The 23,969-nt window shown below is 46.5% G+C and overlaps 1 protein-coding gene across 1 annotated transcript in view; it reads right to left on the reverse strand.

Moving 5' to 3' along the window:
- Positions 1-23,969, reverse strand: part of LOC128692740 (protein amalgam) — a 340,005-nt gene that overhangs the window by 24,613 nt on the left and 291,423 nt on the right. The window contains exon 7 of the mRNA XM_053782073.2: positions 1,054-1,356. Within this exon, the coding sequence (XP_053638048.1) occupies positions 1,115-1,356 (242 nt within the window). The 3' untranslated portion in view covers positions 1,054-1,114. The remainder of the gene's footprint in view (positions 1-1,053; positions 1,357-23,969) is intronic.

The following is a 23,969-nucleotide window of genomic DNA, read 5'->3' on the forward strand; positions in this document are numbered from 1 at the left end:
AACCACACTCAAGGAAAAAGATGTGGGGGTGAGTATAACACCGAGCATATCTCCTGAGGCGCACATCAATCAGATAACTGCTGCAGCATACGGGCGTCTGGCAGACCTTCGGATAGCGTTCCGATATCTCAGTAAGGATTCGTTCAAGACTCTGTATACCATTTACGTCAGGCCCATACTGGAGTACGCAGCACCAGTTTGGAATCCACACCTAGTCAAGCACGTCAAGAAATTAGAGAAAGTGCAAAGGTTTGCAACAAGACTAGTCCAAGAGCTAAGGGGATTGTCCTACGAAGAAAGGTTGAGGGAAATCGGCCTGACGACACTGGAGGACAGGAGGGTCAGGGGAGACATGATAACGACATATAAAATACTCCGCGGAATAGACAAGGAGGACACAGACACAAGAGGTCACAATTGGAAGTTGAAGACTCAGATGAATCAAAGGGATGTTAGGAAGTATTTCTTCAGTCATAGAGTAGTCAGGCCGTGGAATAGCCTAGAAAGTGACGTCGTGGAGGCGGGAACCATACATCGTTTTAAGGCGAGGTATGATAAAGCTCATGGAGCAGGGAGAGAGAGGACCTAGTAGCAATCAGCGAAGAGGCGGGGCCAGGAGCTATGACTCGACCCCTGTAACCACAAATAGGTGAGTACACCACACACACACACACTCACACTCACACACTCACACACTCACACACTCACACTCACACACACACACACACACACACACACACACACACACACACACACACATACACACGTACACCACACACAGGAACTGTTTACCTTCGCTCACCTGGAAAGAGTTGACGTCAGCAGTCCTGCTTCTAGGTGAGTACACACACACACACACACACACACACACACACACACACACACACACACACAGGCAAGAACTATATATAGCTCTAAGAAAAGATATGATAAAGCTCATGGAGCAGGGTGAGTGACATAGTAGCGACTAGTGAAGAGCTGTAACTCGAAGCCTGCAACCACATCTAGGTGAGTATATATAGGTGAGTACACAAACTGTTTACCTTCGCTCACCTGGAAAGAGTTGACGTCAGCACTCCTGCGTCTTGTCCGTCTCTCAGAGTCCATTGTCTTCTCAGCTAACGGCGAGAGTCTGAGAGAGAAGCGTGGAAGGTCTCCATACTCGAGGCTGAGGGAGAGGGTGAGGGCGCGGCTGAGGGAGTTGGTGAGGGAGAGGCAGCAGCAACCGCACTAGACTCCCTGACCAGTAGCACTGCAACAACACCGTCACCGTCGCCAGCAGGCTGGCCAGCACGGTGCAAGGCAAAGCTCCAAGAGTAGAGGTGTTGTGATGCTGCATAGCGGCCAGCTCCTCCCCTGAGGAGGCACAAACACTGCTTGGTATAATCCGCCTCAACTCTTATGTGTGCTCACTAGTCTATCAGGGTCACGTCAATGAATATAATATTCCTATGCAAGTGAAGTGTTTCACCGTCGTAAAATTATTGTTGTTGTTATTATTATTATTATTATTGTTGGAAAGCGCTTAAGTCGTAAGCCTCATACAAGTCACGGATAATGGGAACAGTTAGATTTGATTGGAAGATGAGTATATTGGTTGCAAACTGGAAACCTAACGTCGACACAAAATACAGTTGAGAACAGAGGTGAGATGTATGAGATAGGTGTATCAAAAGATTGTAGACGGCCTTCGTGCCCACGTTAGTTTTCCTGTTCTAAAATAATGCTCCGTACATGGTTTGTTGAAGTAAATATTCCAGTCACATTTAACGGAGTGAGATAAAACTGACTTAGTGCTCCAACAAAACGATAAGGTTAAACGTAGGTGTGTGGAATCATCTACAGTGAAACTTACAAATACTAAAACAGTGGAATGATCACTTTAGCAACACCTGTTGTGCCCATTCTCATAGAGGGAATTAAACCTGATGTAGGCAAGTAGGTCACCTGTTTTATTTCCCTATAACTTAAACACTGACGTACCTGTCTCTAGGACCTGACCTCTTCACTACTTAAGCTGTCTGAATTTCATATCTGTTGTGCATCTGGATAAGCGTACCCGTGGGTTACACTTTCAAGGTATTATAAAGGACCTGCCAGTATTGGAAATAATGGTATAAAATACCGACACAAAAGAAATATAAACACACATGCAGTATAATGTGATCCTTTATTGACAACGCTTCGCCCACATAGTGGGCTTTTTTCAAGTCACAAACAGATCTACCTGTTTGTGACTTGAAAAAGCCCACTGTGTGGGCGAAACGTTGTTTATATTTCCATTGTGTCGGTATTTTATATCATTTATTTCCAAACTCATTGCTGCAGATTCTGAGTGCATGCAGGAAGAAGCCTATAATTACACCACGTTTAGTTTTGGTGTCGTGGTGAGAGTAGAAGTGGAGAAGATCGTTTTGGTTGGTGGGTTTTCGATAGACTTTAAAACGAAGTTCGTGGTCAGCTTTGCAGAGAAGAACATCGAGGAAAGGAAGAGTGTTGTCGACTTCTTCTTCAAGTGTGAACTGGATTGAAGGCTCGACCTGGTTGAGCTTGTCTTGGAGAGCTTGAGCGTTGAAGCGTCTAGGAGTTATGAGGAGAATGTCGTCAACATAACGGAGCCAGGTGACAGACGAAGGAATAATGGTGGAGAAACGTTCGGCTTCTAGATGTTCCATGAATAGGTTCGCCAGGACCGCACTGAGTGGCGAACCCATGGGTAGTCCAAAAGTCTGCTGAAAGATGTGATTTTCGAAAGAGAAACACGTAAAGCCAACACATAGTTGAACAAGGTCGATGAAATCGCTGGCTGGAATAGGAAGATCGAGTGAATCGTCAATTTTCCTGCGCAAGAGATCGATGGCTTGTGTAGTAGGTACTTTGGTGAATAGGGAAGTCACGTCAAGGCTGGAAAGTTTCTTGTTCCTGATGTTGATGTTGCGAATGCGACTGAGATGATCACCCGAGTGTTTGAGATGTGCTGGACTGATAGTGCCCAAGAGTTTAGAGAGGTGTTTTGCGAGAATTCCTGAGAGCTGGTGGGGAGCACTGCCTATTCCCGAGGATATGGGCCTCAGTGGGATACCAGGCTTGTGAGTTTTTTGGCAGGTCGTACATTCTAGCAGGTCTGGGGTTGCTGGGTATTGTGTGCAGAAGTTTCTTCCCTTGTTCTGAGCTCCTCAGAATGCGGCGAGTCCTTTGAAGAAAAGTTTTAGTAAGGTTGTCCACTTGGTTAGTTGTGATAGGTTTGTAGGTATCTGGGTCATTAAGTAGATTGAGCATTTTGTTCCTGTAATCGTCAAATGCTCAATTTACTTAATTACCCAGATACCTACAAACCTCTCACAACTAACCAAGTGGACAAAGTGGACAACCTTACTAAAACTTTTGTCTAAACTCTTGGGCACTATCAGTCCAGCACATCTCAAACACTCGAAGGATCTTCTCAATCGCATTCGCAACATCAACATCAGGAACAAGAAACTTTCCAGCCTTGACGTGACTTCCCTATTCACCAAAGTACCTACTACACAAGCCATCGATCTCTTGCGCAGGAAAATTGACGATTTACTCGATCTTCCTATTCCAGCCAGCGATTTCATCGACCTTGTTCAACTGTGTGTTGGCTTTACGTGTTTCTCTTTCGAAAATTACCTCTTTCAGCAGACTTTTGGACTACCCATGGGTTCGCCACTTAGTGCGGTCCTGGCGAACCTATACATGGAACATCTAGAAGCCGAACGTTTCTCTACCTATATTCCTTCGTCTGTCACCTGGCTCCGTTATGTTGACGACATTCTCCTCATAACTCCTAGACGCTTCAACGTTCAAGCTCTCCAAGACAAGCTCAACCAGGTCGAGCCTTCAATCCAGTTTACACTTGAAATCGACAACACTCTTCCTTTCCTTGATGTTCTTCTCTGCAAAGATGACCACCAACCAAAACGATCTTCTCCACTTCTACTCTCACCAGGACACCAAAACTAAACGTGGTGTAATTTTAGGCTTCTTCCTGCGTGCACTCAGAATCTGCAGCGATGAGTTTCTTGAGGAAGAATGCACTATAATTGAACAAACATTTTCTAAACTCCACTATCCTCGTCACTTCGTCAGAGACTGCAGACGACGGGCATTGAACATCTTCAACACACCCAGAGAAGACACTGCCGAGAAGAGATACATAGTCCTCCCCACCAACTCCATTGCCAAACACGTTTCCAACATCTTTTCCAATACCTCATTCCAAGTACTACCTCCAAAACCACGACCATCAAGGACATTACCAGTGATAGACAGGACAAGCTTCCACCCTCTGCAGGGGTATACATAATCCCTTGTAATGACTGCAACAAATTATACGTGGGCGAAACAACAAGGGATCTCCAAACACGTATTTCAGAACACCAATACGCAGGCAGGTCTGACGATACAAGGAATGCCTGTGTACAACACCGTAATTCACACAACCACTTGATAAATTACAGAAACTCAAGACTTATCGCCACAGAAGACAACACTCAATACAGAAGAATCCTGGAATCATCACTTATTTCTATATCCGACAACCTCAACCAGAATAGTGGCTTCTATAATATAGCGGAACCACTTGCGAAGAAACTTCATCGCTATCCCACATAAGAGCATAAGAATGGAAGAACACTGCAGAAGGTCTGCTCACAAACTTATCCAATCTCCCTTCCAAGCTACCCAAGATTTTAGACTCTATAACCCCACTCGGTACATCATCAGATGCAGCATTCTCCACCTGACCTCAGCATTCTGAACCTGACTATAAATACTCGCGTACCTTCCACCCCAGGTAGATCTGTTTGTGACTTGAAAAAGCCCACTGTGTGGGCGAAAAGTTGTCAATAAAGGATCACATTATACTGCATGTGTTTATATTTCCACCTGCCAGTATTGTAAAGGACCTGCCAAGTATGGGCCAACAGGCCTACTGCAGTGTTCCTGCTTTCTTATATTCTTATGTTGTTATCTGATTACAAACAGTTCACCGGAATTAAGGCACCTGAAATTTTCAATTTTGAATGAAGGGCAGTGTGTGATTACTGGGAACTGCGACGGGGACTCCAACCATCACTATCTCTACTTCACCTTCTACCACATCTTCTTCAACAGATAGGAAGAGAATAATAAAATAATATCCTTCAGGTATACACATTCTTAACTTAGCCTCGCTGGCTGCGAGAGTAGTACATCCATCTCACGATTACCAAATGTAGGATCGAACCTCCAGCGCTCGTTTCGCTGCAAGACCCACACGGGTTCAGCGATTAAAAAAACATTAACATAATAATTATCTATCATGTACATGTGCTCTGATGCCGCTGTAAATTTCTTAACACAAGTTCTCGGAGATACTTTCCCCATCTTTTCCTCAGTCCTAATTATCTTTCATTCCCAGAAGTGTTATATAACCTATAAAAGTTTAGCACTTCCTAATTTAAAAAAACAATTGGTTCACGTAGTTACTGTGAGTTGGAAGACACACACCCGAGCGTCATCCTCCAAGCCTTCGAAACACCGGCTGAAACCTACCAGAGTTTATTTTTTTTGGTATATATATATATATATATATATATATATATATATATATATATATATATATATATACGACAACTACTACTACAACTAACCCATCTCTTTGGGAAGGACCTACTTCCACTGGGGAATCCCGCCTACCAGTGAATATGCCCTCGTCTGCTACACCTGACGTTACTATATAAGCGCCAGGATCCTTCTGCTTCAGAATCTCCACGACTATGGTGCTCTTCGCACCTACTCCTAGGTTGAGGGACTGATTACCTCATCTTCTGTACATAGTTCTACTGTCTTCAAGTTATGTCCTAGAATTTGTATTGATAAAGCCACTGGATGGCGAAACGTCTACAATAAAGATACCCAGATGTTGCACATGTGTCTTAATAGAAAGGTTTTGTTAAAAAGTATGGCACGAAATGAAGGTATGACATTTTCCCTTAAGATGCGGTGCTTTTCAGATACGAAAAATAAAAAAAACAGCATAGAGTAGAGCCAGTCTTAGCCGCAGAGAAATTTGCTACCGGATTTCATTAAACTGAAATTTCTAAGTGCCTGATGACAGAGCACGGGATATATGGATGCCAACAGACAAAATCTGGTGAAGTCTTGTGATATTGCATCATCAAACGTTAGGTTAGGTTAGGTAAGGTTCGTCAGGAAACAGGACAAATGTTTCCTGACGCGGGTCTTAGTCAGATGATGACCCGCCTTTGGAGCTTTTGGTCATCTGACCGAGGCCTTCCGCTGGCTTACCGGTCCACCCCTTTAAAAATTATGGTCATTTATAACCAGTCTGTCTATATCAAACGTTGGGATGATAAAGAAATGATTGAAAGGAAGGAAATAACCCTCTTACAGCTGTGCCGCGAGGGTAGCACAGCTTGTATTTCAGTAGAGACGTGATGCACATACAAAGTTCTTACCAGTGATGTAATTCTGTTTCTGAAATTCAACACATAGGCCAATTATTTATTTTACTTCAGTACCTTAGTTACTGAAGTTAAAATAATATTTTACTCTCAAATTTTTTGAAAAAAAAAAAAATCGCAATTTTATGATAACATATTTAGAAAACTGTTTTTAATTGAAATTAATAAAATTAAAGGAAATTTTTTTTTTGAAGTGTCCATCATAAAAAAAAAAAAAACTAATGCAGGTCATAAAGTGGGATTTTTTCTTTCGTCTTTATTATAGTTTTTGGATTTCATTTTATTGTCTACTTCATCAAAATAACCCAAGACACTTGGTAATTATCTTTCATTATTTACATTTTAAACGTTTTGCTATTTTTGTTGACACAAGCAGAGAGGAAATAAAGAAACAACCTGTATAATGATCGTATTCTAATCTTCATTATACTAAAACGATTAATAATGCTAAAAAAAATAATTTAACTGATGCAAAACTAATATTCAGTGTCCGTGATGAAATTATAAGGTAAATGCACGATGCATATAGTAAATTAGTGTGTGTGTGTGTGTGTGTGTGTGTGTGTGTGTGTGTGTGTGTGTGTGTGTGTGTGTGTGCGTGTGTGTGTGCGTGTGTGTGTGTGTGTGCGTGTGCGCATGCGTGTACTCGCCTAATTGTAGTTGCAGGGGTCGAGACACAGCTCCTGGCCCCGCCTCTTTACTGGTCGCTACTAGGTTCTCTCTGTCTGCTTCTAGAGCTTTGTCATACCTCGTCTTAAAGCTATGTATGGTTCCTGCTTGCACTACATCACTTGCTAGGCTATTCCACTTCCTGACTCTATGACTGAAGAAATACTTCCTAACATCCCTATGACTCGTCTGAGTCTTCAGCGTCCGATTGTGACCCCTTGTCTCTGTGTCCCCCCTCTGGAACAACCTGTCTCTACGTTATCTATTCTACGCAGTATTTTGTATGTCGTTATCATGTCTCCCCTGACCCGCCTGTCCTCCAATGTCGTCAGTCCGATTTCCCTCAACCTTTCTTCGTAGGACATACCCCTGAACTCCGGAACTAGCCTTGTTGCAAACCTTTGCACTTTCTCTAATTTCTTGACGTGTTTGCCCAAGTGTGGGTTCCAAACTGGAGCTGCATACTCCAGTATGGGCCTGATGCACACAGTGTACAGTGTCTTGAACGATTCCTTACTAAGGTATCGGAACGCTATTCTCAGGTTAGCCAGGGGCCCGTATGCTGCACCAGTTACCTGGTTGATGTGTGCCTCCGGAGACATGCTCGGTGTTATGGTCACCCCAACATCTTTCTCCTTGAGCGAGGTTTGCAGTCCTTGGCCACCTAGTCTATACTCTGTCTGCGGTCTTCTTTGCCCTTCTCCGATCTTCATGGCTTTGCACTTGGCAGGGTTGAATTCAAGAAGCCACTTGCTGGACCACGTGTCCGGCCTGTCCAGGTCTCTTTGAAGTCCTGCCTGGTCCTCATCTGATTTAATTCTCCTTATTAACTTTACATCATCTGCAAACAGGGACACCTCTGAGTCTATCCCTTCCATCATGTCATTCACATATACCAGAAATAGCACTGGTCCTAGGACCGACCCCTGTGGGACCCCGCTAGTCACAGGTGCCCACTGTGATCCCTCATCTCGTACCATGACTCGTTGTTACCTCCCTGTCAGGTATTCTCTGATCAGTTGCAGTGCCCTTCCTGTTATACGCGCCTGATCCTCTAGTTTTTGCACTAGTCTCTTGTGAGGATCTGTGTCGAAGGCCTTCTTGCAGTCCAAGAAAATGCAATCAACCCACCCCTCTCTCTCGTGTCGCACTTCTGTAACTTTGTCATAGAACTCCAGAAGGTTTGTGACACAGGATTTGCCTTCCATGAATCCGTGCTGGTTATCGTTTATAATCTTGTTCCCAGGTGCTCCACCACTCTCCTCCTGATAATCTTTTCCATGACTCTGCATACTATACAGGTCAGTGACACTGGTCTGTAATTTAGTGCCTCTTTTCTGTCTCCTTTTTTAAAAATGGGAACTACATTTGCGGTCTTGCATACCTCAGGTAGTTGCCCAGTTTCAAGGGATGTGTTGAAGATTTTGGTTAATGGCACACACAGTACATCTGTTCCCTCCCTGAGGACCCACGGAAGATGTCCGGTCCCATTGCCTTTGATGTATCACGGTCACTTAGCAGCTTCTTCACCTCCTCATTTGTGTGCATATCGTCCAGCACCTGTTGGTCTATTCCCTGTTGGTGTCCCCCTCTGTCCTGTCTTCCCAGAGTCCTTCCTGTCTCCACTGTGAATACTTCCTTAAATCTCCTGTTGAGCTCCTCGCATACCTCTTGATCGTTTCTTGTGAGTTCACCACCACCTTCCCTCAGTCTGATCACCTGGTCTTTGACTGTCGTCTTTCTCCTAATGTGGCTAAACAGCAGTTTCGGGTCAGACTTGGCTTTCGATGCTATGTCATTTTCGTACTGTCGCTGGGCCTCCCTCCTTATCTGTGCATATTTATTTCTGGCTTTTCGACTGATCTCCTTGTTTACCTGGGTTCTTTGCCTTCTATACCTCTTCCATTCTCTAACGCACTTAGTTTTTGCCTCCCTGCACCTTTGGGTAAACCAAGGACTCGCTTTGGTCTTCCCATTGTTTCTGTTGCCCTTGGGAACAAACCTTTCCTCTGCCTCCTTGCATTTTGTTGTTACATACTCCATCATTTCATTTACTGTCTTTTCTACCATTTCTCTATCCCACTGCACCTCCTGCAGGAAGTTCCTCATACCTGTGTAGTCCACCCTTTTATAGTTTAGCGTTTCCCATTCGACTCCTGTTACCCTCTCCACCTGTAACTCTACTATGTAATCAAAACTCAGGACTATGTGATCACTAGCTCCGAGGGGCCTCTCACATGAGATGTCATCAATGACACAAGGTCCAGTCTTGCTGGTTCACCCTCCCCTCGCTCTCTGGTAGTGTCCTTGATGTGTTGATGCATGAGGTTTTCCAGTACCACATCCATCATCTTGGCTCTCCGTGTTTCGGGGCCCCCATGGGGCTCCAAGTTTTCCCAATCGATCTCCCTGTGGTTGAAACCACCCATAATCAGTAACTTTGCTCTGCACGTTTGAGCTCTTCGTGCCACCTCAGCCAGTGTGTCCACCATCGCTCTGTTGTTCTCATCATATTCCTCTCTTGGCCTCCTGCAGTTCTGTGGTGGGTTATACATCACAGCCCTGACTACCTTATGTTCCCCAGATTGAATTGTGCCTGCTATGTGGTCCCTTTCTCCAATATCGTCCATGCCCTCCATTTCCTCGAAACCCCATCGGTTTTTTATGAGCAGTGCAACCCCTCCTCCCCCTCCGCTCTTTCTATCTTTCCTCAGGATCTGATATCCCTGTGGGAAGACTGCGTCTGTTATTGTCTGTGAGTTTCGTTTCTGTGACTGCTATGATGTCCAGGGACTTCTCGTTGTTTCTTTCGTGCCATTCCTCGTATTTATTTGCTAATCCATCTGCATTTGTGTACCACACCTTCAGCTTCTTGTCTCTCACGGTGGATCTGGAAGAATATTGGGGTTGGGGGGTGGGAGCCCTGGGGGGGTTATGGGGGTTTGTGGTGTGGGTGGTATTTGTTGTGGGGGTGAGGGCAGAGTGCCCATATGGAGCTGCTGTGGCAGTGGGGTTTGTGATGTGGGGGTGGGAGCAGAGGGAACAGTGTGTGGGTGTTGGTTGAGATTGTTCAGCTGCATTCGGGTTTTCACAGTGTGGGTGGGGTTTGTGGTGGGGGCAGAGGGAACATTGTGCGGGTTTTGGTTGAGGTTGTTCAGTTGCTTCGGGGTTGTTGTGGTTGGAGTCCTTCTGTGGGTGTCTCTGTTGGGTGTATTTGTCCTTCCACCTGAGTCTGGGTTCTGCTCGTCCTCGACGATGCCTCCCGTTCCTCATTTCGTTTTTGTACCCTCTCTCTCAGTCTCGTCCTTTCCTCCTGTGTTCTGTCGCGATCAAGGTACATGCTCTGGTACTCTGATTTGTTCCTCAGTCGTGCTTTCTCTTGCAGGACCCTGGTTCGAGCTGATTCTGCCTTGAAGACTACTTTGACAGGCCGCCTCCTTCTGCGTGCAAACCACCCAATTCTCCGAAAATTTGCCACCTGGGTCATGTCTCCGTCTCCTATTGCTTTCAAGATTCCTTCGATCGCTTTCTTCTCCCCCTGGATTCTTTCATCATAGGTTTCCTCTTCAACTTTTTGGAGCCCATAGACAAACACTGACCTCTCCCTCTCCTCCTCCCACTGTCTCTCTCTTTGTGTCCTCTGAGATGTTTTATCTCCTTCCATCGAGACGATCCTGCCTTCAACCCTTTCCCTTGCTACAGCCCCTGTGCTCAGTGGACTGTATTCCCTGCTCAGCTGTTCCCTGCCACTGTAGTTAACTGTTAGTCTCTGCAGAAGTCTTGTCTCCTGTGTGTGTGTGTGTGTGTGTGTGTGTGTGTGTGTGTGTGTGTGTGTGTGTGTGTGTGCGCGCGCACTCACCTAATTGTGGTTGCAGGGGTCGAATCATAGCTCCTGGTCCCGCCTCTTCATTGGTCGCTACTAGGCCACTCCCTGCTCCTTGAGCTTTACCATACCTCTTCTTTAAGCTATGTATGAATCCTGCCTCCACTACCTCACTTTCCAGACTATTCCACTTCCTGTGTGTGTGTGTGTGTGTGTGTGTGTGTGTGTGTGTGTGTGTGAGAGCAGGCTTATTAGTTTCTGTTAGAATTATGAGCCATTTAAATACAAGGCTTATATCCCAAGTAGACATAATTATTTAGTTGATACAGTCTTGTAAACATATTTCTTGAAAAGTACGGAAAAAATGTACAGAATTATTATATTTTTATCATTCTGTTCTATTGCACGGTAAGGAGAAAAAAAAAATGTGTACGACACGAAATGACGGGAGTTTTTTTCCTAACGGGTATAAAAATCGTAAATAATACCGTGTTGTATTGCTGCCACCTTGTGTACTGGGCTCTGACCTTGCTCCTACACTGGACTATATCCTGACTCCTACACCACACTAAAATCTGCAGATGAGGCCTACACTAAATTCGGTCTTGGGTCCTACACTTGATCCGGTCCTGGGTCCTATTTTAGACACTATCCTGGATCCTACACTGGACCTTGTCCTGGATTCTACACACAATCCTGCCATGGGTTTTACACTATGCTCTGTAACGAGTTTTACACTAAAACCGGTCCTGGATCCTAAACTGGATCCAGGACCAGTTTTAGTGAACCCTACCATGGGTCTTACACTGGACCATGTCCTGGGTCGTACACTGGACCCCTGTCCTTGGTCCTACTCGAGACCCTGTGCAAGGTTGCACGCTGGACACTTTCCTGGGTTCTACACTGGACTTTCTCCCGGGTCCTACACTGGACCCTGTCCTTAGTCCTTTACTTGACCCTGGGTCCTACACTGGACCGTTTTCTGGGTACTTCACTGGACCCTGCCCTTATTCCTAAACTTTACCCTGTTTTGGTTAGTTAACTGGACCCTGTTTTGAGCCCTACCCTGGACCCTGTCCTTTATGCATTATGCTGTGAGGAGAAGCACCATTATGCTGTGAAGGGTGGGTGCATTTTGTTATGAGAGGTACCTGTATTATGCTATGGGAGGGAGATATATTATGCTGTGAAGGGCGCTGCATTATGCTGTTAGGGAGCTGTATCATAGTGTGAGGAGGGCGACTGCATTCTCCTGTGAAGGGAACTACATTGTGTTGCCAGGGAGAACAGCATTATGCTGTGTGTGAGAGCTGCATTATGCTGTGAAGAAGGCTGCATTATACTGAGCACAGCTCAGCCACAAGGAACTGCAGTCTTGGTCTTGATAAAGCTAAATAGGTTTCCTTGGAAGTCGAGGCTGTACGTCGCTGGGTTGTTTGATAACGCACAGTCCTCGTGGGAACCCCAGCTAAATACCTTCTGCGGCAGATTACACAATGTGTAATACACCACAGTGTAATACACCACACAGTGTAATACATCACACACAGTGTAATACATCACACAGTGTAATACACCACACAGTGTAATACACCACACATTATGTAATACACCACACAGTGTGTGATACACCACACATTGTGTAATACACCACACACTGTGTGATATACCACACATTGTGTAATACACCACACAGTGTGTGATATACCACACATTGTGTAATGCAACACACAGTGTAAAACACCACGCATTGTGTAATACACCACACGCTGTGTAATACATTACACGCTCTGATATAAATCATACAGTGTAATACAGCACACACTGTGATATACATCACATACTGTGTTATATGCCACACACTGTGTAATAAACTACGCATTGTGTAATGCACTACACACTGTGTAATACACCACACAGTGTAATACACCACACATTGTGTAATGCACCACACGTTGTGTAATACACATATTACATAATACACCACACATATAATACAACACCCATTGTTTAATACATAATACATCGTGTAATACACCACACATTGTGTAATACACCACACATTGTGTAATACACCACACACTGTGTGATATACCACACATTGTGTAATACACCACACATTGTGTAATACACAACACATTGTGTAATACACAACACAGTGTAATGCATCTCACACTGGTACATTACATTGTGGTGTATTACATAGTGTGTGGTATATTACGCAGTGGGATGCATTGTAGTGTGGGGTGAATTACATAGTGTGTGGTATATTACGCAGTGGGATGCATTGTAGTGTGGGGTGAATTACATAGTGTGTGGTATATTATACAATGTGAATTATTACACAATGCGAGGTGTATTACATTGTATGATGTATACGATATGGTATACTCAGTGTGTGATATATTACAGTGCAGTGGTGTATTCAGCACTGTGGTGGATTACACAGTGCAGTGTATTACACAGTGCTTGGTATATTGTACAGTGCAGGGTGTATTATATAGTGTGTGGTTTAATACACAATTTGGCGTATTACACAGTGTGTGGTGTACTAGACAGCGTGATGTATTACACAGTGAGGAGTGTATTACAGTTTTATTTTTCTGTATGTATGTATGTACGGTGTATTACACAATGGGGGTATGTTTCACATAGTATGGTGTATTATACAGTGTGTGATATGCAGGGAATATTTATGCGCACATCCCGCAGACAAGATGCACACGTTCCACAAACAAGGTGCACACATCCCACACACAAGGTGCACAGGTCTCACAGACAAGGTGCACAGGTCCCACAGACAAGGTGCACACGTCCCACACACAAGGTGCACACATCCAACAGACAAGGTGCACACGTCCCACACACAAGGTGCACACGTCCCACAGACAAGGTGCACACGTCCCACAGACATGGTGCACACGTCCCACACATCAGGTGCACACATACATCCCACACACCAGGTGCACAACTCACACACTAATTGCACACGTCTCACAAACTAGGTGCACACGTCTCACAAACTAGGTGCACACGTCTCACACACCAGGTGCACACATCTCACACATTAGGTGCACATATCTCACACACTAGGTGCACACGTCTCAATAGGTGCACACGTCTCACACACCAGGTGCACACATGTCACACACCAGGTACACAGATCTCACACACTAGGTGCACACGTCTCACATATTAGGTGCACACATCTCACACACCAGGTACACACATCTCACACACTAGGTGCACACGTCTCACATATTAGGTGCACACATCTCACACACTAGGTGCACAGGTCTCACACACCAAGTGCACTAAATTGTAGATAAGAGTAATCTTAATTATCCCCCAGTATAGCGTACAATATATAGTGTAGATAGGGGAATATCTTACAAGCGACTGGCACTAGCGAACTATTGCCAGAGGTCCAGTGAAGTGTTAATAACGGATAAGTAACTACTATAGTCATAAGAGATGAAACGAGTAGTGGTAGCATTGAGGTGCAGGGACTCACAACATATATAAATTGAGCATACAACCGTTACCTCTACTAAACAGAAAATAATCTTTTCCTTAGAACTGTAGGGGAAAGTTAGCGTAGGCCTAGCTGCTGTGTAAATAATAAAACAATGATCCCAGTATAGCGCAGTGAAAAGTGTATTTTGAAAGAATACAGTGTATATCCTTGAGATAAACAGTGTACAGCACTACATAAAAGGAATTTAAATAATAATAATAATAATAATAGTAATAAAAATAATAGTGAAGTGTGGCAGTGTGGGTAAGTCCTGCCCGGCTCACACCCACCCTACACCCACCACCCACCCTACACCACCACCCACCCTACACCACCACCCACATACTGCAAACTTGGTTCGTATAAATACATCTTGCATATTACTGGCACCAGCAAGAAAAAGGTAAAGTGGAAATCAGTTTTCTTCCGTGGCATACAGAGTGTAGTAGGATACAGACAGGATGTCAGCACAGCATATCTGTGGGACATGTAAAAAAATCCTTGGAAGGAAATCCAGAATCACATGCAATCTATGCTCTTCCAAACACCATATCTCTTGTACTAGACTAAATACAGCCTCAAAAAATGACCTCGAACTAGCAAGGTGCTTCTGGTTGTGCAATAAAAATGTAGAACTTTGGGCAGGTATCAGAAAGGTACTAAGGAGAGTAATAAATAATAAAAATAATCAAGAAAACAAGGATGACCTCTTGGATAGTCTACCAAAAATATATAAAACATGGGAGCAAGAGATAGCGTATCAAAAAATGCAAAATGTCCATACCACAACAGATGACTCGAAACTATCTAGTCACCCACATGGTGCTAAGCCAGACCCATCCCCCCAGTCATAGCACTAATACCCACAGTGCTGGTGCTGGCCCAGGCTCCCTCAGTCATAGCACTAATACCCACAGTGCTGGTGCTGGCCCAGGCTCCCCCAGTCATAGCACTAATACCCACAGTGCTGGTGCTGGCCCAGGCTCCCCCAGCCATAGCACTAATACCCACAGTGCTGGTGCTGTGCTGGTGCTGGCCCAGGCTCAACCCCCAGCCCCAGTGCTGACCCAGACCCAGCCCCCAGCCTTACTGCCAGCCCAGACTCTCCTAGGGACACTACCAAAACCACCACAAAAACAGTAAATATACAACCATCTAAAACCGTAAATATACAACCATCATTGCACAAGACCGTGGCCCACAGTACAGATGTTGGAGAGGAGTCTCCTCCTTCTTCCTCTACTGGGGAAAGTAGATGGAATCCAGGACGGGGTGGCTCTGGCTTGGATACTGAGGATTATAGTGCAGTCCCAGAACCTGCAGAAATTGACAACACACCTCCCAACAATTCTCAACCAAAGGTGAATTTGTGCAAATATTATGCTTGGGGCATCTGTAAGCATGGAATAACATGGAAAAAAATGGGACATGCAACTTTGAGCATCCCAAAAAATGTAGCGACCTCCTGTCTAAAGGAGTGTGTCGTTCTTCTTCCTGTACTTTCTTTCACCCAAAAATGTGCCACTCCTCGGTCCTCCAGAAGCAGTGTTACAACATCGAGTGCCCTGCATACCATCTAAAAGGGACCAGGAGGCACAGACCCCAGACAAACAATAGTAGCTACGACAACCCAACTCCAGGTGATTTTTTAGTGGCAGGAAACGGAAAAAGAAAATGGAAGGAAATAAAAATAGTCCACCACCTTGGAGTCTTGTTGGACTGGAGGCGCAGCCAGTGGCCACCCATGGCCCTCCAGAATTACAACTACTGATACCAATAACAAAATCCCTCCAACAGACACAGAATACAACCTCGTTCATATTTGCTAATATACAGGGCCTTAACGCCATCCACCAACAACAAAATACCTTTTATCAGTGGACTTCTAGAGGAGTCTAATGCAATGTTTGCAGCCTTCACAGAGACTCGCACAAAAGATCATTTTGACAGTGAAATATGGATAAGTGGTTACAACCTTTTTAGATGCGACAGAAAAAACAGGCAACAAGGGGGGTTGGCCTGTATGTCAAAGAGTCCCTTATCTGCAAGGAGTTGCTGAACACCACAAATGAGGTAGTTGAAGTTCTCTCAATAAAGATCGAGAACCAAAACCTAGTCATTGTGGTTGTATACAAGCCACCAGATGCAACGTCACAACAGTTCAAGGAAAAGCTACTGAAAATTGATTACTGTTTGGAAAACCTTCCAGCTCCATCCCCAAACATCTTACTGCTTGGTGATTTCAACCTAAGGCATACAAAATGGAAGAATGTAGCAAATGTTATAACTGAAACAATCCCCGGAGGTAGCGCAGATGAAAGGTCACACACACATGAGCTACTAAGTCTCTGCGAAAAACACACCTTAAGCCAGCAGATAGTGGAGCCAACAAGACTAGAAAACACACTTGACCTTATCTTCACAAATAATGAGGACCTGATAAGAGACACAAGAATATCAAAAACAACTAATTCCAATCACAACCTAATCGAAGTTCAGACGTACATGCATAGGGGTCCTGATCAGCAGAATGCATCTACCTGTGAAGGTGTCTTCACAAAATACAACTTCAACAACCAGAACATCAACTGGGACCAGGTAAACCATGTCCTAAACGAAACATGTTGGGAAGATGTCTTAAATGACATGGAGCCAAACCAGTGCCTTGAAAGGATCAACTTCCTGGCAGCCGAAGCATGTTCTAGGCATATTCCCCTACGAAAGAAGAAGAGCAGGAGTAAACTGGAGAGAGAAGGACGCTCCCTCTAGAGAAGACGACGAAGAGTCACTGAGCTCCTCAGGAGTGCTAGAATATCTGATACACGAAAGGAGGCGCTGACCAGGGAAGTGGAAAATATTGAACTTAAGTTAAATAACTCTTACAGGAACCAGGAGAGGCAGGAGGAGCTTAAAGCTATTAGTGAAATTGAAAGAAATTCAAAATATTTCTTTTCATATGCCAAAAGCAAAGCAAATACCATATCTAGTATCGGGCCCTTACTCAGACAGGATGGGACTTACACAGATGACAACAAAGAAATGAGTGAAATATTGAAATCCCAGTACGACTCTGTGTTTAGTGAACCACTAATCGGTCTGAGGATCGACGACCCAAATGATTTCTTCATGAATGAGCCTCAAAACTCCATAAATGTATGCCAGATTTCCGAAATTACCCTAACTCCGATAGATATCGAAAAAGCCATTGACAACATGCCTATGCACTTAGCCCCGGGCTCAGACTCGTGGAACTCTGTTTTCATTAAGAACTGCAAGAAACCCCTCTCGCGTGCCCTAAGTACACTATGGAGGAGGAGCTTGGACATGGGTGAAATTCCAGTCACTTAAAACAACGGATATAGCCCCACTCCATAAAGGTGGCAGCAAAGCATTAGCTAAGAACTATAGACCAATAGCTCTGACGTCCCACATCATAAAAATCTTTGAAAGAGTGCTAAGAAGCAGGATTGCAAATCACCTGGATTCCCAAAATCTGCACAATCCAGGGCAACATGGGTTCAGGGCAGGTCGCTCCTGCCTCTCACAACTACTGGATCACTATGACATGGCCTTGGATGCACTGGAAGAAAATCAGAATGCAGATGTAATATACACAGACTTTGCAAAAGCATTTGACAAATGCGATCATGGCGTAATAGCCCATAAAATACGTGCTAAAGGAATAACTGGGAAAGTGGGGAGATGGATCTTCAACTTCCTAACAAATCGAACACAAAGAGTAGTGGTCAACAGAGTTAAATCGGAGGCTGCCATAGTGAAGAGCTCTGTTCCACAAGGCAAAGTACTCGCCCCCATCTTATTCCTTATCCTCATATCAGACATAGAGATATACACCACAGCACCGTATCAACTAGGATCTGCATGAGGCTGTCATCTGCTGAGGACGCGGTTAACCTCAAAGAAGATATAAACAAAGTTTTCCAGTGGGCAACGGTAAACAATATGATGTTCAATGAGGACAAATTCCAACTACTCCGTTATGGAAAACTGGAAGAGATAATAACTAGAACAGAGTATACTACTGACTCCGGCCATACAATAGAGCGGAAAAATAATGTAAGGGACCTGGGAGTAGTAATGTCTGAGGATCTCACTTTCAAGGATCACAACAGTGCCACGATCGCACGTGCAAAGAAAATGATAGGATGGATAATGAGAACTTTCAAAACGAGAGATGCCAAGCCCATGATGATCCTTTTCAAATCACTTCTCTCTAGGCTGGAATACTGCTGTACATTAACATCTCCATTCAAAGCAGGTGAAATCGCAGATCTAGAGAGTGTACAGAGATCCTTTACTGCACGTATAAGTTCTGTCAAGTACCTTAACTACTGGGAACGCTTGGAAGCACCTGACTTGTACTCGTTGGAACGCAGGAGGGAGAGATATATCATAATCTACACTTGGAAAATCTTGGAAGGAATGGTCCCAAATCTGCACACAGAAATCACTCCCTACGAAAGTAAAAGACTGGGCAGGCGATGCAAAATGCCCCCAATAAAAAGTAGGGGCGCCATTGGTACACTAAGGGGTAAACACCATAAGTGTCCGGGGCCCAAAACTGTTCAACAGCCTCCCATCAAGCATTAGGAGAATTGCCAATAAGCCCCTGGCTGTCTTCAAGAGAGAGCTGGACAGATACCTAAAGTCAGTGCCGGATCAGCCGGGCTGAGGCTCGTACGTTGGACTGCGTGCGGCCAGCAGTAACAGCCTAGTTGATCAGGCCCTGATCCATCGGGAGGCCTGATCATGGACCGGGTCGCGGGGGCGTTGATCCCCGGAATAACCTCCAGGTAACCTCCAGGTATCTCATACACCAGGTGCACACATCTCACACACCAGATGCACACATTTCACACACTAGGTGCACACATCTCACACACTAGGTGCACACATCTCACACACCAGGTGCACGCATCTCGCACACAAGGTGCACGCATCTCAAACACCAGGTGCACGCATCTCACACACCACGTGCACGCATCTCACACACCAGGTGCACACATCTCACACACTAGGTGCACACATCTCACACACTTGGTGCACACATCTCACACACTAGGCGTACACATATCACACACTAGGTGCACACGTCTCACTAGGTGCACAGGTTTCACACACAAAGTGCAAACATCTCATACACCAGGTTCACACGTCTCACACAGCAGGTGCACACATCTCACACAGCAGGTGCACACGTCTCACACACCAGGTGCACACATCTCACACACCAGGTGCACACACCTCTCACAGCAGGTGCACACATCTCACACAGGTGCACACATCTCACACAGCAGGTGCACACATCTCACACAGCAGGTGCACACATCTTACTCACCAGGTACACCCATCTCACACACCAGGTGTACCCATCTCACACACTAGGTGCACCCATCTCACACAGCAGGTGCACCCATCTCACACAGCAGGTGCACCCATCTCACACAGCAGGTGCACCCATCTCACACAGCAGGTGCACCCATCTCACACAGCAGGTGCACCCATCTCACACACCATGTGCACCCATCTCACACACCATGTGCACCCATCTCACACAGCAGGTGCACCCATCTCACACAGCAGGTGCACCCATCTCACACAGCAGGTGCACCCATCTCACACAGCAGGTGCACCCATCTCACACAGCAGGTGCACCCATCTCACACAGCAGGTGCACCCATCTCACACAGCAGGTGCACCCATCTCACACAACAGGTGCACCAATCTCACACAGCAGGTGCACCCATCTCACACAGCAGGTGCACCCATCTCACACAGCAGGTGCACCCATCTCACACAGCAGGTGCACACATCTCACACAGCAGGTGCACCAATCTCACACATCAGGTTCACCAATCTCACACAGCAGGTGCACCCATCTCACACAGCAGGTGCACACATCTCACACAGCAGGTGCACACATCTCACACAGCAGGTGCACACATCTCACACAGCAGGTGCACACATCTCACACAATAGGTGCACACATCTCACACAATAGGTCCACACATCTCACACACTAGGTGCACACATCTCACACAGCAGGTGCACACATCTCACACAGCAGGTGCACACATCTCACACAGCAGGTGCACACATCTCACACAGCAGGTGCACACATCGCACACAGCAGGTGCACACATCTCACACAGCAGGTGCACACATCTCAAACACCAGGTGCATACATCTCATACACTAGGTGCACACATCTCACACAGCAGGTGCACACATCTCTCACAGCAGGTGCACACATTTCACACAGCAGGTGCACAATCTCACACACCAGGTGCACACATCTCTCACACCAGGTGCACGCATCTCTCACACCAGGTGCACACATCTTACACAGCAGGTGTACACATCTCACACAGCAGGTGCACACATCTCACACAGCAGGTGCACACATCTCACACAGCAGGTGCACACAACTCACACACTAGGTGCACACATCTCACACACTAGGTGCACACATCTCACACAGCAGGCGCACACATCTCGCACACTAGGTGCACACATCTCACACAGCAGGTGCACACATCTCACACGGCAGGTGCACACATCTCACACGGCAGGTGCACACATCTCACACGGCAGGTGCACACATCTCACACAGCAGGTGCACACATCTCACACAGCAGGTGCACACATCTCACACAGCAGGTGCACACATCTCATACACTAGGTGCACACATCTCACACAGCAGGTGCACACATCTCACACAGCAGGTGCACACATCTCACACAGCAGGTGCACACATCTCACACAGCAGGTGCACACATCTCACACAGCAGGTGCACACATCTCACACAGCAGGTGCACACATCTCAAACACCAGGTGCATACATCTCATACACTAGGTGCACACATCTCACACAGCAGGTGCACACATCTCTCACAGCAGGTGCACACATCTCACACAGCAGGTGCACAATCTCACACACCAGGTGCACACATCTCTCACACCAGGTGCACGCATCTCTCACACCAGGTGCACACATCTTACACAGCAGGTGTACACATCTCACACAGCAGGTGCACACATCTCACACAGCAGGTGCACACATCTCACACAGCAGGTGCACACAACTCACACACTAGGTGCACACATCTCACACACTAGGTGCACACATCTCACACAGCAGGTGCACACATCTCGCACACTAGGTGCACACATCTCACACAGCAGGTGCACACATCTCACACGGCAGGTGCACCCATCTCACACGGCAGGTGCACACATCTCACACAGCAGGTGCACTCATCTCACACAGCAGGTGCAGGTGCACACATCTCACACAGCAGGTGCACACATCTCATACACTAGGTGCACACATCTCACACAGCAGGTGCACACATCTCACACAGCAGGTGCACACATCTCACACAGCAGGTGCACACATCTCACACAGCAGGTGCACACATCTCACACAGCAGGTGCACACATCTCACACAGCAGGTGCACACATCTCACACAGCAGGTGCACACATCTCATACACTAGGTGCACACATCTCACACAGCAGGTGCACACATCTCACACAGCAGGTGCACACATCTCACACACCAGGTGCACACATCTCACACACCACGTGCACGCATCTCTCACACCAGGTGCACGCATCTCTCACACCAGGTGCACACATCTTACACAGCAGGTGCACACATCTCACACAGCAGGTGCACACATCTCACACAGCAGGCGCACACATCTCACACACTAGGTGCACACATCTCACAAACCAGGTGCACACATCTCACACACCAGGTGCACACATCTCAAACACCAGGTGCATACATCTCATACACTAGGTGCACACATCTCACACAGCAGGTGTACACATCTCACACAGCAGGTGCACACATCTCACACACCAGGTGCACACATCTCACACAGCAGGTGCACACATCTCACACAGCAGATGCACACATCTCACACAGCAGGTGCACACATCTCGCACAGCAGGTGCACACATCTCTCACACCAGGTGCACACATCTCTCACACCAGGTGCACACATCTCACACACCAGGTGCACCCATCTCACACACCAGGTGCACCCATCTCACACACCAGGTGCACCCATCTCACACACCAGGTGCACCCATCTCACACACCAGGTGCACTCATCTCACACGCCAGGTGCACACATCTCACACGCCAGGTGCACACATCTCTCACACCAGGTGCACACATCTCACACGCCAGGTGCACACATCTCACACATCAGGTGCACACATCTCTCACACCAGGTGCACACATCTCACACACCAGGTGCACACATCTCACACACCAGGTGCACACATCTCACACACCAGGTGCACACATCTCACACACCAGGTGCACACATCTCACACACCAGGTGCACACATCTCACACACCAGGTGCACCCATCTCACACACCAGGTGCACACATCTCACACACCAGGTGCACCCATCTTACACACCAGGTGCACACATCTCACACACCAGGTGCACACATCTCACACACCAGGTGCACCCATCTCACACACCAGGTGCACACATCTCACACACCAGGTGCACCCATCTTACACACCAGGTGCACACATCTCACACACCAGGTGCACACATCTCACACACCACGTGCACACATCTTACACACCAGGTGCACACATCTCACACACCAGGTGCACACATCTCACACACCAGGTGCACACATCTCACACACCAGGTGCACACATCTCACACACCAAGTGCACCCATCTCACACACCAGGTGCACCCATCTCACACACCAGGTGCACCCATCTCACACACCAGGTGCACACATCTCACACACCAGGTGCACCCATCTCACACACCAGGTGCACCCATCTCACACACCAGGTGCACCCATCTTACACACCACTTGCACACATCTCACACACCAGGTGCACACATCTCACACACCAGGTGCACCCATCTCACACACCAGGTGCACCCATCTCACACACCAGGTGAACACATCTCACACACCAGGTGCACCCATCTTACACACCAGGTGCACCCATCTCACACACCAGGTGCACCCATCTCACACACCAGGTGCACCCATCTCACACACCAGGTGCACACATCTCGCACACCAGGTGCACACATCTCGCACACCAGGTGCACACATCTCACACACCAGGTGCACACATCTCACACACCAGGTGCACACATCTTACACACCAGGTGCACACATCTCACACACCAGGTGCACACATCTCACACACCAGGTGCACACATCTCACACACCAGGTGCACATATCTCACACACCAGGTGCACACATTTTACACACCAGGTGCACACATCTCACACACCAGGTGCACACATCTCACACACCAGGTGCACATATCTCACACACCAGGTGCACACATCTCACACACCAGGTGCACCCATCTTACACACCAGGTGCACCCATCTCACACACCAGGTGCACCCATCTCACACACCAGGTGCACCCATCTCA

Source organism: Cherax quadricarinatus, chromosome 6, assembly GCF_038502225.1.
Source record: "Cherax quadricarinatus isolate ZL_2023a chromosome 6, ASM3850222v1, whole genome shotgun sequence".
In the NCBI taxonomy this organism is placed as follows: Eukaryota; Metazoa; Arthropoda; class Malacostraca; order Decapoda; family Parastacidae; genus Cherax; species Cherax quadricarinatus.